The sequence below is a fragment of the Gobio gobio genome (assembly GCF_949357685.1).
Source record: "Gobio gobio genome assembly, chromosome: 7".
Taxonomy (NCBI): Eukaryota; Metazoa; Chordata; class Actinopteri; order Cypriniformes; family Gobionidae; genus Gobio; species Gobio gobio.
In genome coordinates, this window is record NC_137103.1 from 30,011,019 (window position 1) to 30,028,239 (window position 17,221).

The 17,221-nt window shown below is 39.2% G+C and overlaps 3 protein-coding genes across 6 annotated transcripts in view; 2 read left to right on the forward strand and 1 right to left on the reverse strand.

Moving 5' to 3' along the window:
• Nucleotides 1-11,306, forward strand: part of xpo4 (exportin 4) — a 47,875-nt gene extending 36,569 nt beyond the window's left edge. For both annotated transcript variants that reach the window (XM_079821076.1, XM_079821077.1), the window contains 10 exons: nt 395-554; nt 753-922; nt 3,936-4,110; nt 4,230-4,523; nt 4,681-4,861; nt 4,944-5,062; nt 5,199-5,329; nt 5,506-5,623; nt 9,403-9,495; nt 9,993-11,306. In XM_079821076.1, the coding sequence (XP_079677202.1) occupies nt 395-554; nt 753-922; nt 3,936-4,110; nt 4,230-4,523; nt 4,681-4,861; nt 4,944-5,062; nt 5,199-5,329; nt 5,506-5,623; nt 9,403-9,495; nt 9,993-10,190 (1,639 nt within the window). In that variant the 3' untranslated portion in view covers nt 10,191-11,306. The remainder of the gene's footprint in view (nt 1-394; nt 555-752; nt 923-3,935; nt 4,111-4,229; nt 4,524-4,680; nt 4,862-4,943; nt 5,063-5,198; nt 5,330-5,505; nt 5,624-9,402; nt 9,496-9,992) is intronic.
• Nucleotides 11,307-11,427: 121 nt separating this feature from the next.
• Nucleotides 11,428-15,944, forward strand: eef1akmt1 (EEF1A lysine methyltransferase 1). 3 transcript variants are annotated; one of them, XM_079822211.1, is made up of 5 exons: nt 11,428-11,518; nt 11,672-11,832; nt 11,948-12,030; nt 13,003-13,292; nt 13,889-15,941. In XM_079822211.1, exons 2-5 carry the CDS (start codon nt 11,683-11,685, stop codon nt 14,017-14,019), a joined length of 654 nt encoding a protein of 217 aa, XP_079678337.1. In that variant the 5' UTR covers nt 11,428-11,518; nt 11,672-11,682; the 3' UTR covers nt 14,020-15,941. The 3 variants fall into 3 exon arrangements, with proteins under 3 accessions (XP_079678337.1, XP_079678339.1, XP_079678338.1); XM_079822213.1 differs by having other exon boundaries at nt 11,433-11,513; nt 13,889-15,944; XM_079822212.1 differs by having other exon boundaries at nt 11,470-11,518; nt 11,634-11,832.
• Nucleotides 14,705-16,919, reverse strand: il17d (interleukin 17d; the record flags this gene model as incomplete). The annotated part of the gene is made up of 2 exons (XM_079822214.1): nt 14,705-15,023; nt 16,612-16,919. The coding sequence occupies 2 exons, from the start codon at nt 16,917-16,919 to the stop codon at nt 14,705-14,707; spliced, it is 627 nt and encodes a 208-aa protein (XP_079678340.1).
• Nucleotides 16,920-17,221: the final 302 nt, after the last annotated feature.

Below are 17,221 nucleotides of genomic sequence, written 5' to 3' on the forward strand. Positions count from 1 at the left end.
CCGACCCCGCAGCTCTGAAATGTCAGTGGGGTTTTATCTTTGCAAACAATGTGAAACATTTAATGGTGGCGCACTCCGCGGGGAGCGTGGGATATCTGTCTTCCAGGATAGTAAGCTGCTATAATCCCTTTCTTGTGTCCTCTTTCTTTACCAGTGGAGGTGTGAAGGAATGATACCGTTTGTTATTGTGGGCCTTTGTTGAGTCTCGGAGCATCTAGACAGAACCGGCATGAACTCTGTTCCATCCCCTCTGCCATTTCTCACACTTGTTTTTCTTCTCCCTTCATTTTCCTGTAAAGAACAGATTGTCAAATTCTATTTCAGATTGTTCTGCTGGCAGAAAATAGCCTCCTATATTCAGCTAAATTTGCACTCTGCTCTCTCTCTTTCACAGGTTGTTATCGGCGGTGCTAAGAACATCAGAGGTGGAATCTCGGGCTACGCGAGCGAGTTTGACTGAGCTCCTGAGTCCTCAGATGGGCAAAGACATTGTCTGGTTTCTTCGGCGCTGGGCCAAGACATACCTGCTGGTGGACGAGAAACTCTACGGCCAAGTGAGTTGCCAAAATGAGGTGGATCGATGTGTGGAAACAGCAGGCACCATGTCTAAATGAAGCCTTTTTGGTTCTCTGTATGGTTCTGTTTAGAAATCACATACCGATTCCTGGAACACAACCTAGACATTTTTATGTGACTTTTTATTGCTTCTGACTCCGCTTCTGTGTGTTTGTCTTTTGTCTTCTCATCCTTAGATCAGTATCCCCCTTAGCACAGCGTTTGGAGCAGACACTGAGGGGGCGCAATGGATTGTGGGATATCTGTTGGAGAAAGTGATCAATAATCTGTCAGTGTGGAGCTCTGAGCCTGAGCTGGCTAATGACACTGTGGAGCTGCTAGTGACTCTAGTGGAGAAGAGAGAGAGGTTTGTGTCTGCCTGCTGGTGTAATGTGTATCAGTGCGAGCTAAATATGTGTCTAATTAGCCAAACGCCCTGCAGGACAGCTGCTCACTGACAGGCTCATGGGAGCCAGTGGTTTGTGCTGATGTCTTCATACACCTTCAGTTGATTACAAGACCATGTTTTTAATGAGCCCCATCTGCTGGTGGAATTATGGCATTGCATCTGAAAGTCATTTCTAAATTTAAAGGGTTAGTTCACCCAAAAATGAAAATTCAATGAAAACTCACCCTCATGCCGTTCCACACCAGTAAGACCTTCGTTCATCTACGGAACACAAATTAAGATATTTTTGTTGAAATCCAAAGGCTCAGTGAGGCCTCCATAGGGAGCAAAGCAATTTACACTCTCAAGATCATTAATGTACTAAAAACATATTTAAATCAGTCCACAATCAGTTCAGTGGTTCAATATTAATATTATTATATTAAGCTTCGGAGTGTATTGAATCAGCGAGTCGATTCATGATTTGGATCGCGTTGTCAAACCGCCAAACTGCTGAAATCACGTGACTGTGGCGCTCCGAACCACTGAATCGAATCGCTGATTCGATACGCTCTGAAGCTTCATGCAGCAGTGTTTTGAAATCGGTTATCACTATACAAGTCGTTATTTCGGCGCACCAAAAATATTAACGTCGCTTTATAATATTAATATTGAACCACTGTACTCACATGGACTGATTTAAATATGTTTTTAGTACATTAATGGATCTTGAGAGTGTAAATTGCTTTGCTCGCTATGGAGGCCTTACTGAGCCTTTGGATTTCAACAAAAATATCTTAATTTGTGTTCCGAAGATGAACGGAGGTTTTATGGGAGGGAACGGCATGAGGGTGAGTAATAAATGCATTTATTTTCATTTTTGGGTGAACTAACCCTTTAAGATTGCATAATTCTACATTAATAAATGTAAATTAAATGAACTCTAAGTTGCACTGTGTATCATATTTATGTTAAAAAAATGTTTTAAAGAAATTGCAGGAGTAGTTTCAAGTACTCAAGTCATTATAAACCCATTTACAAAAGAGACTTTAAGAAGGCTGCTCTTTTCCATTAGATGCAAGCATATCAAGCACAAAAACCATGAATGTAGTACATATTAATCATTTACTATATTCTAATTCTTCAGAAGTCCATTGTCTCTCTTTATTCTCATTCAAATGCACTACTATTCAAAGGATTGGGTGTGCAAAATTTAATGTTTTTGAAAAGTCTTGCAATGACTTCAATTATTTGATGAAAAATACAGTAAAACGGTAATATTGCGAAATATTATTACAATTTAAATGACACTTTTCTATTTTCATACATTTACTCCAATACTCTAGTCTACACTGTGTGCAGTATTATTAGGCACGTTGATTTTCTGATCATATTTTTTTCCCAGGCACATTTGACCAATTCCAAACCACAGTACTCCTAATAACTACTATTAATTTAGTATTTAATAATGTATAAGTGATATATAATTGTTCATGAAGGCTGGAAATGAAAAACACCTTATATTAGGTGTGCAGAATTATTAGGCATGTTTTCTTTTACAGATAAATTAAGCCAAAAAAGAGATTTAACTCAGACTGAAAAGTCAAAAATTATTAAATGCCCATGAGAAGGATACAATACTAATGCAATACTAGACATTGCAGTTAAGGCATGACCATTGGATAGTGAAATGCTCGTTGGGTCAGCAGGGTCAGACAAAAACATGTGGCAAAGAAAAGACGCCTGTTAACTGCAAAATAATTAAGAATTAAGGTGAAGAATTAAGGGTGAAACCATCAGGAACCCTTTAGTCTCCAGCGCCACCATTTTCCACCATTGAAGAATTCATCTTCCAGAATCTGGCAGTACGTTTTGGGAGTTCATTTTAGTCCATCCTGAAGTCCGTTTTGCAGAGATGGACTAAAAATGAACTCCCAAAACGTACTGCCAGATTCTGGAAGATGAATTCTTCAAACAGTGGTACTAGAGGATGTGGTGCTGGTCCTTCAAGAGTCACTCTCAACCTATATGTCCATAAAGCCTATAAAAAACAGTCTTCATGTATTTTACAACACTTCAGCTTATGATTCTTATTTAGTGGGGGTCATTTTTTAGGATTCTTTACCTAACTGAAGTCTCTGAGATCCTGACACCTTGCACTTCTGGAGACTCCAGGTAGGTTGCAGTTCTGGAAAATGGTGGCGCTGGAGACTAAAGGGTTCCTGATGGTTTCACCCTTAATTCTTCACCTTAATTCTTAATTATTTTGCAGTTAACAGGTGTCTTTTCTTTGCCACATGTTTTTGTCTGACCCTGCTGACCTAACGAGCATTTCACTGTCCAATGGTTATGCCTTGACTGCAATGTCTAGTATTGCATTAGTATTGCATCCTTCTCATGGGCATTATCTGTAAAATAAAACCTGCCTAATAATTCTGATAACACTCTAATATAAGGTGTTTTTCATTTCCAGCCTTCATGAACAATTATATATCACTTATACATTATTAAATACTAAATTAATAGTAGTTATTAGGATTACTGTGGTTTGGAATTGGTCAAATGTGCCCGGAAAAAAAAATATGATCAGAAAATCAACGTGCCTAATAATTCTGCACACAGTGTAGTCTTCAGTGTCACATGATCCTTCAGAAATCATATGCTAATTTGCTGCTCAAGAAACATTTCTTCTTATAAATGTTAAAAACAGTGCTGCTTAATATTTTTGTGGAAGCTGATACATTTATTTCAGATTTTTTTGATAAGTAGAAAGTTCAACACTACAAGAATTTTATTTCAAATAAATGCCGTAAAGTTATACATGTCTTGCGTCCTTGCTGCTTAAAAGTATTTTGTTGACCCCAGACTTTTGAACGCTAGTGCATGTGCATAACATATCTCATTAATAATATCAATGCAGGTCTGGAGTTTCATGATTTCTGAGTGTTTTTTTTTTTTTTATATCTTCACTCTTTCCTCTCTCATGGTTCAGGGCGAACATTGTTGTGCAGTGTGAGAACTGGTGGAACTTGGCTAAGCAGTTTGCCAGTCGCAGTCCTCCCTTACATATGCTGTCCAGCACAGTCCAGCGGACCCTGATGAAGGCACTGGTCCTGGGTGGCTTTGCTCACATGGATTCTGAAACCAAACAGCAATACTGGGCTGAGGTCAGACATTTTTTTTTAAGGAAACCCAAGCATTGTTGCTGATGAAAACACAAAATAAAGCAGGAGTTAATGAAATGTTGCCTCATTTCTCTTCATCTCTTTCGGTCTCTGTGCTGCAGGTACTGCATCCACTCCAGCAGCGCTTCCTCAACCTCATTAACCAGGAGAACTTCGCTCAGATCTGTCAAGAGGAGGCTGTGAAGCAGGAGATCGTGGCCACTCTGGAAGCTCTGTGCGGCATTGCTGAAGCAACGCAGATCGACAACGTTGCGTCTCTCTTCAGCTTTCTCATGGACTTCCTGTCCAGCTGCATCGGGCTCATGGAGGTCTACAGAAACTCACCAGAGACAGTCAACCTCATCATTGAGGTGTTTGTGGAAGTAGCGCACAAACAAATCTGCTACTTGGGGGAGGTGAGACATTCACGCTTGCATTGGTTCTGGTGTGACCACACATTTCACATTTCGGATGTATTCTTCCACATGCACTATTTGCAGAGAAAACTGTATGTGCACTGCATCCTAAATATGTTTTTATGAATTTGAACACACCGCCTCTCTTTCTCTACAGACTAAGTCTATGAAACTGTACGAGGTATGCTTGACGCTGCTGCAGGTTTACTCTAAGAACAATCTGGGTCGCAAGAGACTAGATGTGGCTGGAGAGGAGGATCAGTACCAGGATCTTCTGCTTATCATGGAGCTCCTCACCAACCTGCTGTCCAAAGAGTTCATTGACTTTAGCGACACCGGTACGAGTGTACATTATTTATTCACATTGTAACTTGTGAGCCTCTTTGTGTGAGATGAAGTGTAACTGTGTTATGTGTGCAGATGAGGTGTTTCGCGGGCAGGAGCAGAGTTCTGGTGCTGGGCGGGCCGTATCTGCTGCTGATGTTGTGCTGTATGGGGTGAATATTGTGCTGCCCCTCATGTCTCAGGACTTACTTAAGGTAAAATTCGACTTTGGACCTGTATTTTAAAAATGATTAATCAACTTATTCAGATGTTCATTGCAAACTCCGATGTTTGAAGTAAAAGGTGCGCTACTGTTCTAATATACTCTCTCCATCTGTCTCTTGGACCCAGTTCCCCTCTCTGTGTAACCAGTATTATAAGCTCATCACCTTCATCTGTGAGATTTTCCCAGAGAAGATCCCTCAGCTGCCTGAGGAACTCTTCAAAAGTCTCATGTGCTCCCTGGAGCTGGGCATGACCTCGTATCCTTGCTGTTTTTGTGTATACAGAAAACCGTTTGTTTACACTTATGTTCTCATGTTATTTAATGAAGTGCTTGCTAAGCATATTCTGTTTGATGTCTCTGACTTCATTGAGAGATTTTGTTACTGAATTATGGTGTCTATGGTCTAGTGTTTTTCCTTAACACACACTGCAGGATGAGCTCAGAGATCAGTCAGCTGTGTCTTGAGGCTCTGTCCCCATTGGCTGAGCAGTGTGCCAAGACACAAGAAAAGGACACACCCCTATTTATTGCAACTCGACATTTCCTTAAAGTGAGTCACGTGATGTCTAAACAAGTGGTCAACTGGTTTTTAACAGGCAAAAAACTGTGTGGCTATTGTCATTTTGACCCCGGAGAGGATTTTCTTTTTCCCAAAAATGCTAGTTAAATGTTATCACATAGGACTGAAACTGACTTTTTCTTGTTACACTTCCCAGTCAAAACTGACCGGCCTACAAAAAATTGCTTATAAATCTCACATTACTCCATATTATCACCAAATATTTGATTCAATCTTTTTGTCAACTTGTTTTCAATTAGGACAGGTTTTGTATTTTTTTTTTAGATCTGATTAATTGTAAGCCTCTGATTAATTGTAAGCCAGCTTATGCACCTTCGTTTTTGACCCCCAAAAAAGCATTATTTGTGGGTAATTTTGTCAATATTAAATAAAATAAAATATTCTGGACAATTCATCGTACTGGTGTTTAACTGCTTTTAAACAGTGCAATTTTTCCCATATTTTGTTGAATATTGACAAATGTATCCACAAATAATGCTTTTTTTTTTTTTTACTCAAAAACTGAGGTGCATAAATTGAGATTGAGGCCTGCGATCAGTCAGATCCAAAAAGAAATACAAAGCCTGTCCTAATTGAACAAAAACAAGTTGACAAAAAGATTGAATCCAATATTTGGTGATTAATATAGCATAACGATTTACAAGCAATCTTTAAAGGCCTGTTATTTTCGATTGGGAACACAAAGGATGTTACAGGGTTTTCAACACTGCATAAGGGTTAAAGGGATAGTTCACCCAAAAACCCCAAAAATTTTATGTTTATCTGATTACCCCCAGAGCATCCAAGATGTAGGTGTCTTTGGTTCTTCAGTAGAACACAAATTAAGATTTTTAACTCCAATCGTTGCAGTCTGATAGTCGTGTAATGCATGTCAATGGGGATATTTTAGAGTATGAGAGCAATGAGAGTAAAAACACATAGACATACGAATCCTTATTAAACCCTGCGGCTCATGGCGACACATTGATGTCTTAAGAAACAAAACGATCGGTTTCTGCGAGAAACCAAACAGTATTTATGTTATTTTTTTACCTCTTATCAGACGAATGTCATCTAGTTTTCCCAGTGCCATAACTTCCGGCGAATAAGGTCAAAATACTGGCACGATTATTTGAACACCCTGCTATTTTGCAAGTTCTCCCACTTAGAAATCATGGAGGGGTCTGAAATTGTCATCGTAGGTGCATGTCCACTGTGAGAGACATAATCTAAAAAAAAAATCCAGAAATCACAATGTATGATTTTTTTACTATTTATTTGTATGATACAGCTGCAAATAAGTATTTGAACACGTGTCTATCAGCTTGAATTCTGACCCTCAAAGACCTGTTAGTCTGCCTTTAAATTGTCCACCTCAACTCCATTTATTATCCTAAATTAGATGCACCTGTTTGAGGTCGTTAGCTGCATAAAGACACCTGTCCACCCCGTACAATCAGTAAGAATCCAACTACGAACATGGCCAAGACCAAAGAGCTGTCCAAAGACACTAGAGACAAAATTGTACACCTCCACAAGGCTGGAAAGGGCTACGGGGAAACTGCCAAGCAGCTTGGTGAAAAAAGGTCCACTGTTGGAGCAATCATTAGAAAATGGAAGAAGCTAAACATGACTGTCAGTCTCACCTCGTGGGGTCTCAATGATCCTAAGAAAGGTGAGAAATCAGCCCAGAACTACACGGGAGGAGCTGGTCAATGACCTGAAAAGAGCTGGGACCACCGTTTCCAAGGTTACTGTTGGTAATACACGAAGACATCATGGTTTGAAATCATGCATGGCACGGAAGGTTCCCCTGCTTAAACCAGCACATGTCCAGGCCCGTCTTAAGTTTGCCAATGACCATTTGGATGATCCAGAGGAGTCATGGGAGAAAGTCATGTGGTCAGATGAGACCAAAATAGAACTTTTTGGTCATAATTCCACTAAACGTGTTTGGAAGAAGAAGAATGATGAGTACCATCCCAAGAACACCATCCCTACTGTGAAGCATGGGGGTGGTAGCATCATGCTTTGGGGGTGTTTTTCTGCATATGGGACAGGGCGACTGCACTGTATTAAGGAGAGGATGACCGGGGCCATGTATTGCAAGATTTTGGGGAACAACCTCCTTCCCTCAGTTAGAGCATTGAAGATGGGTCGAGACCTAAACCCAATAGAGAATCTTTGGAGGGAGCTCAAACTCCGTGTTTCTCAGCGACAGGCCAGAAACCTGACTGATCTAGAGAAGATCTGTGTGGAGGAGTGGGCCAAAATCCCTCCTGCAGTGTGTGCAAACCTGGTGAAAAACTACAGGAAACGTTTGAGCTCTGTAATTGCAAACAAAGGCTACTGTACCAAATATTAACATTGATTTTCTCAGGTGTTCAAATACTTATTTGCAGCTGTATCATACAAATAAATAGTAAAAAAAGCATACATTGTGATTTCTGTTTTTTTTTTTTTTAGATTATGTCTCTCACAGTGGACATGCACCTACAATGACAATTTCGGACCCCTCCATGATTTCCAAGTGGGAGAACTTGCAAAATAGCAGGGTGTTCAAATACTTATTTTCCTCACTGTATGTACGTAGATGCCTCATTCGACCGATCTGCGCAGGCACTAATGAGGAATCTATGTATATATCTATGATCGCGCCGGTATTTTGCATTTATTTTGACCTTATTCGCCAGAAGTGATGGTGCGGGGACGGCTGATGCAGAGCCATTGAAAAAAATGAAATAAATGTTTAAATATGGATATTTTTCTTACACAAACGCATCGATTCGCTTCAGAAGGCCTTTATTAACACCCCGGAGCCACGTGGAGCACGTTATTTGACGGACAGATGCATTTTTTATGGACTTCAAAAATAGAGCAACTATTACTGCTATTATAATGCTTGGATTAGCCAGAACATTTTTAATATAATTCAGATTTTATTCGTCTGAAAGAAGAATGTCATATACACCTTGGATGACTTGAGGGTGAGTAAATCATGGGCTAATTTTCATTTTTGGGTGAACTATCCCTTTAATGCAGATATACACTACTGTTCAAAAGTTGGGAGTCTGTAAGATTTTGTTTTGTTTTTGAAAGAAGTCTCTGTGCTCACCATCGTTCAAAAGTGAAAACATGCAGTAAAACATTGTATATTGTGAAATATTAAAATACTGTTTTCTACTGTAATATATTTTAATATGTATTTTCAGCATCATTACTCCTGTCTTCAGTGTCACATGATCCTTCAGAATTCATTCTAATAGACTGATTTCGCTGGCCAAGAAACATTTCTAATTATCAATTTGGCAAACGTAATATTTTTCTGGAAATTGTGATACTTTTTTTTCTGATTCTTGAAATGAATCAAAAGTTAGATTTAATAAAAAGTTAAAAAGTACATAATTTATTTGAAATCTTTTGTAACATTATTAATGTCTTGATCACTTCTGATCAATTGAATGCATCCTTGCTGAATAAAATTATTAATTTCTTTTTTTTTTATTACATTTAAACGGTAGAATACATGATAAACAGCAAAAGAGAACATTTAACTTAAGTGAACATACTTTACGCAATATTTACTTAGGATGCACAAAAAAAGAAAATATTAATTTAAAGTTATTATTGGTTGATGTTGACTATCTCAAAATGTCAAACAAGATCCAATATATCACTAACCTTCACTGTAATATGTAATTGTCTGGGATTAATATACATGTATAAAATGTGTTTATTATAATGTACGCTCACTCTCTCTTCCTCCATAGCTGGTGTTTGACATGCTTGTGCTCCAGAAGCACAACACTGAGATGACCGTAGCAGCTGGAGAAGCACTTTATACACTAGTGTGCCTTCACCAGGTACACAGCACTGTTTAACTCACTTAAAATAAACTTACCTGGAAGTACATTTGATAAAGTTTTGAGTGAATTTTAACAAAGAAACATGATCTTGTTAGACTGGGAAAACCCAGCCTGATCTGCCGAAGATTTGATTTCGCCCTGCAGCTCAGTCTGGAAACCTGTACATTAATTTCTACTGCTTCTGTTACACTTTTGCGGGAACCAATCACAGACTGGCTTACCCACCTGGCCCGCTATTGGCGGGTTTAACACGATGATGGATAGAGAAGCGATGGGTCGTTGCACGTTGATCACGCCTCTTGTGGTCTGATTGGTTGAAGGACTATCCAATTGCATACAGAGTCATTTAATTTATGCTCGTTTATCACGCCTCTTGTGCAGTAGAAAATACATAGCAGACTCCCCAGACCTATGTTCAATCTTAAATTGAGCTTGGTCTGGTGATAGCCAGACAATGATCTTGTGACATATAGATGTGATTGTGTTTTTCTTAGGTGGAGTATTCAGAACTGGTAGAGACGCTGCTCTCCAATCAGAGGGATGCCGTTATCTACCAGCGGCTGGCGGACGCGTTCAACAACCTCACTGCCAGCAGCACGCCTCCAACCATGGACCGCAAACAGAAGGTGGCCTTCCTTAAGAGCCTGGAGGAGTTTGTTGCCAATGTGGGGGGGCTTCTGTGTGTCAAATAAACCACTTCCTCCAGCAACTGTCCTCAGCAGCTTCCCCTCTCCACCCCCTCTGCCACTCAGAGAAGCTTTTCACCATGCCAAACCATGGAGATGCTCAGCGCAGCACAGGCCGAGACGCCTCTCTGCTCTGCCTATGGGCCTTCAGACACGCATGCCTCCAGAGAGGAGAGAGGCCGGCGAAGGCCGAGAGGGGGCGGCCAGTGGGCCATGATCCTCAGTCTGATCTGATCGTTGTTTACTTTGCCACTGAGAGGTCCTCGGATGAACATTTATGAAGTGCAGAGGGGTAATCTTTCTTAAAACGGATCCCTTCATCCCCCTTTTTACACACACACACACACACACACACACACACACACACACACACAGTCTTTTGCAGACGCTTCTCCTCGAGTGCCTTCGTATTTGGTTTCTCACAGCTCAGATCCAGCTGTGTCTACAGCGACAATAGAACCGTGTCGTACTGCACTCACGGCACCTAGGATTGTGAGCTGTGCTTGCCATGACAACGAAAAAAGCCTTTCCCAATGAAACTTTGTTTGCAGGAAGGCTCTTTTGGAAAACCAAATCACTTTTGTGTTTAAGGGTGTATATATATTTTTTGAAAAAGACAAAAAATGAAAGTGTTTAAAAAAAAAAAAAGGACTGAAAAGTTTTTATAAGACTATAGTTGACAGAACTTTTTTATTACAACTTGACCTGAATGAAAGGGGGCTAGTTTGGGTTTTTCTTTTTGATTGATTTGATTGATTGTAGTTTTACTTTTTGCCTTTATTTCGCTCTGATCACAGCAGTATCACACAAAGTGTTTTTCATCAGAATTCATGTCTGATCAATTAAGGACAATTTTCACATGGTCACTTGATATTCCCATCGAGGTTTTGATTTTCAACAATAACTTAAACAATGTTCCACTTACACTAGCACATACTCAGAATTGTGGCACAGTCAACGTTGCTGTAGCAATAAAATACCAAAAATTATGATCGAGGGATGTCAGCTGTTTTATTCAGGGCGTGTTGATGGTCATTGTTTCCATTGTTCAAAGCACTAATTGTTATTTTGGAATGCCTAAAAATGATCTGTAAAGTGTATATAAACTTGCTATAAAAGTGAGACGTCTTTCTTGGTTTACATTTTACTATGTTGTCTGTGTGAATGTATAGTCTGTTCTGGGAATATTGGCATGTGTACGTTTCGCTTTTCAGCCGTTGTTGGAATATAGCGTGTACTCGCTCGGCCACCGTAGTGCAAACACGTGTGAAGCTGTTTTCTGTTCGGTGTGCAAGTGACTGCAACACACACTAACGGCGTAGTTCATTGGTAAGGTAAGTTTAAAGTCTGGTTAAAACTTAAGTTACTTCTATATTTAATATCGTTTACGACAGTTAGCAGAGACTCTTTGCATCATTATTGAAGTAGCTGTACCGAATGTTTCTTCAGCGTTCCTCGTTTTTGTTTCCGTGTCATTTTATATCAAGGATTTGTCACAATGAGTGACAGCGACGATGATGTGCCTCAGCTCTCCGCGGCGACACTTTCAGCGTTGGAAGAGTTTTATGCCGAGAGTGGAAGGACGGGACTGGACCAAGACGCGACACAAACCGACAAGTTCTGTGTTGGTGCCGTGGAGGAAGACTGGGTAGAGTAAATGTAGTCTAAGTGCCTTACGTAATGATTTGTTATACTTTATATTGTATATATTCGTTCGTTATATATACATGAAGTGCGTACTGAGCTCATGTCTTTGTGAACAGCGCATGAGTCAGTTCTGGTACAGTGAAGACACGGCCACACGGTTAGCAGAGGAAATCATGCAGCAAGCCGGGGAACATGGGAGGTTGGTCACACAAGCTCCTTTGGTCAAACTTAATAGTTTTGGCATGTGTAAAAGGGCAGTGGTGACAGTGATTCTGTTGCCCTTACTGCCATTTACCTCGATACGCCAGTAGATGGCGACAACTGATAATGTCTGCTTTCTAACGAATCGGTTGAACGATTGATTTTACTTTTGTAATTGGATTATATTACGTTTTAAGATACTGTTATTCAGACTACAGTTACTTTTCTTTTGATTACATGATATTCTTACAGTGGCAGTAGATTATGCATAATTCATTGCTTCTACTACTTGTTATATTATAAGTTGTTACTTTCTATAAAAGCCTACTGGTTTTGGAATTGCACACACAGACAGCCACTAGTCATGAGCCTGAAATCGCTGAAAACTGAGACCCACACAGCATTTGATTACTGGATTTCAGAAATATTGTGTTTTCCTAACATTGCATATCTAATCAGCTCCTGACAAACACATTCATTATTATTTGAATTATCACTCAGCAAGTCATACTCTCCAAGACTGCATTAATTTAATAAATAAAAAATGCAGTAAAACAGTAACTTTGTGAAATATCATTACAGAAAGAAATCACTCTAATATGCTGATTTGCTGCTTAAGAAACATTTTATATTATTATCAATGTCAAAAACTTTTATATTTTTGTGGAAACTAATATATGTTTTTCCAGGATTCTTTGATGAAAAAGTTCAAAAGAGCATTTATTTAAAATAGAAATCATGTAACATTAAACATCTTTGACCAATCAAATCATAGACCACCCTTGCTGAATTTAAGTATTATTTTTTTAAATACAAATATTACTGATCCCATATTTTTTAACTGTGTTTTTTATATTTGTGTATAAAACATTTTACATAGTAAATCTGAAAAAAAAAAAAAAAAATGTTTACGTTACTGCCCTTTTATGTGTCCCCTCTCTCAGCCAAATGTTCTGTTCCTGTGTTGTAGGATAGCTTGTATAAGTGCACCGAGTGTGTATCAAAAGCTGAAACATTTGGAATTCATGAGGTCGGAGAGAGTGTCTGCAGTTTTGTTGGAGTTTGACCGACGTTTCGCAGCATATGGAGAAGAGTTTGTCTTTTATGATTACAACAACCCTCTGTGCCTCCCTGAGGATCTCCTTCCTCAGAGCTTTGACATCGTCATCGCAGACCCTCCATACCTGTCTGAGGAGTGTCTCGGAAAGGTGGCACTCACTGTTAAATACCTCACGAAGGGCAAAATCCTGCTCTGCACAGGCACGTGGAAATGAACACATCTATACACAAACACTCATGGGTGTCAGAAGCAAAATAAAGTTGGGTGGGTCCTCTCTCAGAAGAAATTTGCAAAATGCCATTTACACTAAGTACAAATATACTGCCTTGTTTACTAAACGTCTGGTTGGGCCATTCAAAATTACGCAAAACATGGATTCATTTACAGCGGCAATAGTGTAGGGGTAAGATGCATGGCATCAAGTTTTCGAATCTGCCTTTTTCCGAACTCGCTCTACTCCCTTTCCCCATCACATATCAGATCGGAAAGGCATTTATTTTCATATATTAGAAAAGTGGAAATAAAGCATCTAACATGTGTTTAATAATAAGTGTTTATCGGTTAGGGGTAGGTAAACAGACACATGCTGAATTAGACACCATAAATATGTGAGTGGGTCCAATATCATTGGTCGTAAAAAGTGGGTGGGTCTTGTCCCACCTACATACAATGGTTCCGATGCCCATGCACACACACGTGTGTGTGATATTGTGTATATATATACTGTATATATAAAGAATAAATGTTATATTTCTCGCTCATGATCTGTATTGTAATCTTTGCCTTATTCTTACAGGGGCTATTATGGAGGGGCATGCTGGCAAACTTATGGATCTGAAGATATGCAGTTTTTTACCGAAACACAATCACAATCTGGCCAATGAATTCCGCTGCTACGTTAACTATGAATCAAACCTTCTCTCATGAAAGGCGTTCAATCTAATAATCTTGTTTTTCCCGTCAAACATCAGCGAACGATTATTTGGAACAATAAATATCCAGGATCCAGACATTACAGCTGAGAATTTGGCCCTTGATCAGAGATTCACGATCAGTCTTTGATTATGCTTTGGCTGACTTGAATTGTCAGTTGCACACATCTTTTAAAGTTGCAGTCATAGAATTGAAGCAAACCATTTCAGACAGTTTGACTTTGTTTCTAAGCATAAAATGGGCCTAGAAGTGAATGTTTAAAATGCATTAGTATACAATATACCATACACAAGGCTCGTGTGTTACCAGTGTTATTGTTGTTTTTATTAAAGTAATCATAGGAGGGCTGACACAAAGTCAAGCTGAAATCTTGTAAATGATATCCATCGAATGGTTATGACACTCGTGTGTAAAAGAAGCGTTGATCTTCTGTATACTTGCTGACAGCTGGACTGTATTAGTTATTTAACACCACAATGCTGACTGGCTTTTCCCAAGTACTTTGGATTAGTAAATGTTTGTATTTTGGCACTGAAAGTTTTCCTTTTGCTCGCCCTCACAGCTGCAGATTCTAGTCTGCAGTGCCAAGTTCTGTTTAGTTTTTCTTTCAGTTGGTGAGAGTAAAAATGAAAGAAATAAGAAACATTTACAGATAGTGAAAAAATTTTTATCAGTTTAATTAATTTCTTCTAAAGGTGCTGTTAACTGCATTTTTAGACGAGACTCTTTTCACATTTGGGTTGCTCTTCTGTGTTTTCCGGTGTCTTTCCAACAAAGGCACACAAGTACATCCCACGGCAATGGACACGTAGCTCTCCGTGTAGGAATGACGACCCCCGACACACGAGCCGGTACGGCGCAGTATGACGGTGGGCATGTACACTGGGGTGCTTCGGAAGCGGTCACTTTCCTCGCCGTTCGGCCCGGTCAGGCATCCCTTACACAAACAATACGCCTCCGGGAGGTATCGAGGGTACCTTGCTGCATCATGGGAGATTCTTGGATCAATAATAATGAAAAATAATTATTTTTCTTGCAGATAAACAGCAAATACATCAAAACATACAGTATATGATTGATGTGGGGAACACGCAGCCGAATCGAATAAAAGACATTGAATGAATAGACTCAACATATTTGTTTGTATTTTTATATAATATACAGTTAGGGGCCAATTACTGGATTGCATTCATGCTGCCACTAAACTCAATAATAATGGCTTTCTGATTTCCAATTATTCCTCATAAGCACTAAAAAGTTACCTCCTATTGCATTCGGGTCTGTTTTGACCCAGAAGAGGTACATGATGTTTCTTTAAAAATCCATAGTTTTTAGTATGAAGATAAATATTTGTAGGTTAGTTGATATTGTCAAAATACACCTTTTTCAGATTTTGGGGGAAAAAAAATTTGTAAGAGAAAACCATTTAAACTCACTTGTAACACCTTTGCTTTCGGTCTGTTTTGACATTTAGTGAAGTGTAGCTTCACGCATGAAATTATTAACTACTCCAGGTTACCTTAATTTGATACAACTGATCGTTTTTTTGTGTTAAGTGAAATCAATTACTTGACCAAATCAATATCAAATATTTATAATATTTATAATATGGTTAACGTTTACATTTAATTGCTCTGCGGCTATTTTTTTTATTTTACATCTGTTAAATTTGTCTCAAATTACTTCTGTAAAATACATTTAGCCTCTGTCCTACACTCACACATTTGTCCTCCCCACTGGGGCTGCATTTTGTTTATAAAGCAAAAGTTATAAAAATTTGGTCTATGAACTTTTGTTTGGAAAAAGAAATTGTAAGTTTCAAACTAATTTAATGAAATACAAGTCATTGGAGTTCATACATCATGCTCTTATTAATTTCACCTGATATATTAAAATAAACTTCTTTTTTTTCTTGCATTACACTGTTTTTTGCTGTAGTTCTTAAAATGTCAAAGAATTTCAAAATTGTATGTATTAACTCTTTCCAGCATTTTTTATTTATTTATTTGCCAGACACTGCCAGCATTTTTGATAATTTTCACAAGACTTTCATGGACCCCAGAATATTTTGTTGAATGAATATCTGAACATGCAATATATATTAAAATAAAGAACAGAGCCTCTTTTAAAAACCCACATTTGAATGTGGGTTATTTTAAAAAATGAAATTTTTAACAAAAAGCTGAGAATTTTTTGTCTTCTTTTTTTTTTGAAAAAACTTCAACGTGCATAAGTAATGCTTCTGTCGCTTGTTTCTGCTCCTGTTCTGTGAAGCTGCACACTTTCAGAAGATGCGTAATAGCGCCCCCTACCGTATAACAGTGAGAACACGGAAAGCTGATCAATTCTGTCAATGGCGTGGAAAGAGTTAATAAAAAGGGGGCAATTTAGGTAACAGCGGGTAAAAAGTAAAACTAGATACAGTATGGTTTTAGTTTAAAAAATTGTTTAATTATGGGTATTTTATAAGCTACTGGGCCCAAACAGACCCTGGAATGCAAAAGGTGTATCGTTTTTTTAATGTATTAGAAGTGTTAAGAAAGCGGAGTCGTTAATTCCATAAGATTCCCACTTCTTGAGCCCTACCTGTACGCCCATGGCGAGAGGCTGAGGAAGTTTACTGGGGTACGTGGTCTGTCGCGCGCTAGACGAGACGCTGATTGACAGGTCAGATTCTGGCGCTCTGGAGGCGCGAGCTGCAAGGTGTGATGAAACGCACTGAGCACTCCGACTGAGAGCCTCCCAAACATCTGCTCCAAAATCTCCTCCGGCAAGTCCAGACAGGAGCGAGTCCTCGGTGCTCTCCTGGACACCTTCAGTCCCCGTTCACCCGGCGCGCTCCCGCAACACCACAGCAACACCAGCACAAGCGTCGAAACAACTCGACCGCACATTTCAGTTTACACCGAGTCTGAGCTCGCTTTACTGTCAGCAAGCGATTGTAGGGAAATTGTAATTATTACAAACGTTTAAAGAGCTCTTAAACCGACCGACACAAACTCCCCAGTTGATGCGTAAAGCTGTGCCTCATCCGTCCTTCCCGTAACTGCGCTCAGGATACTTGACTCCAGATACTGGGCGGACTGTTTGATACTGAATCGTACTAATGCGAAAAATCTCACGTAGATTTTTTCCAACTCTGGAATCCTCTGTATTCCTTTAAGATATGTAGGTGATTGAATCATAGATGCCAAAT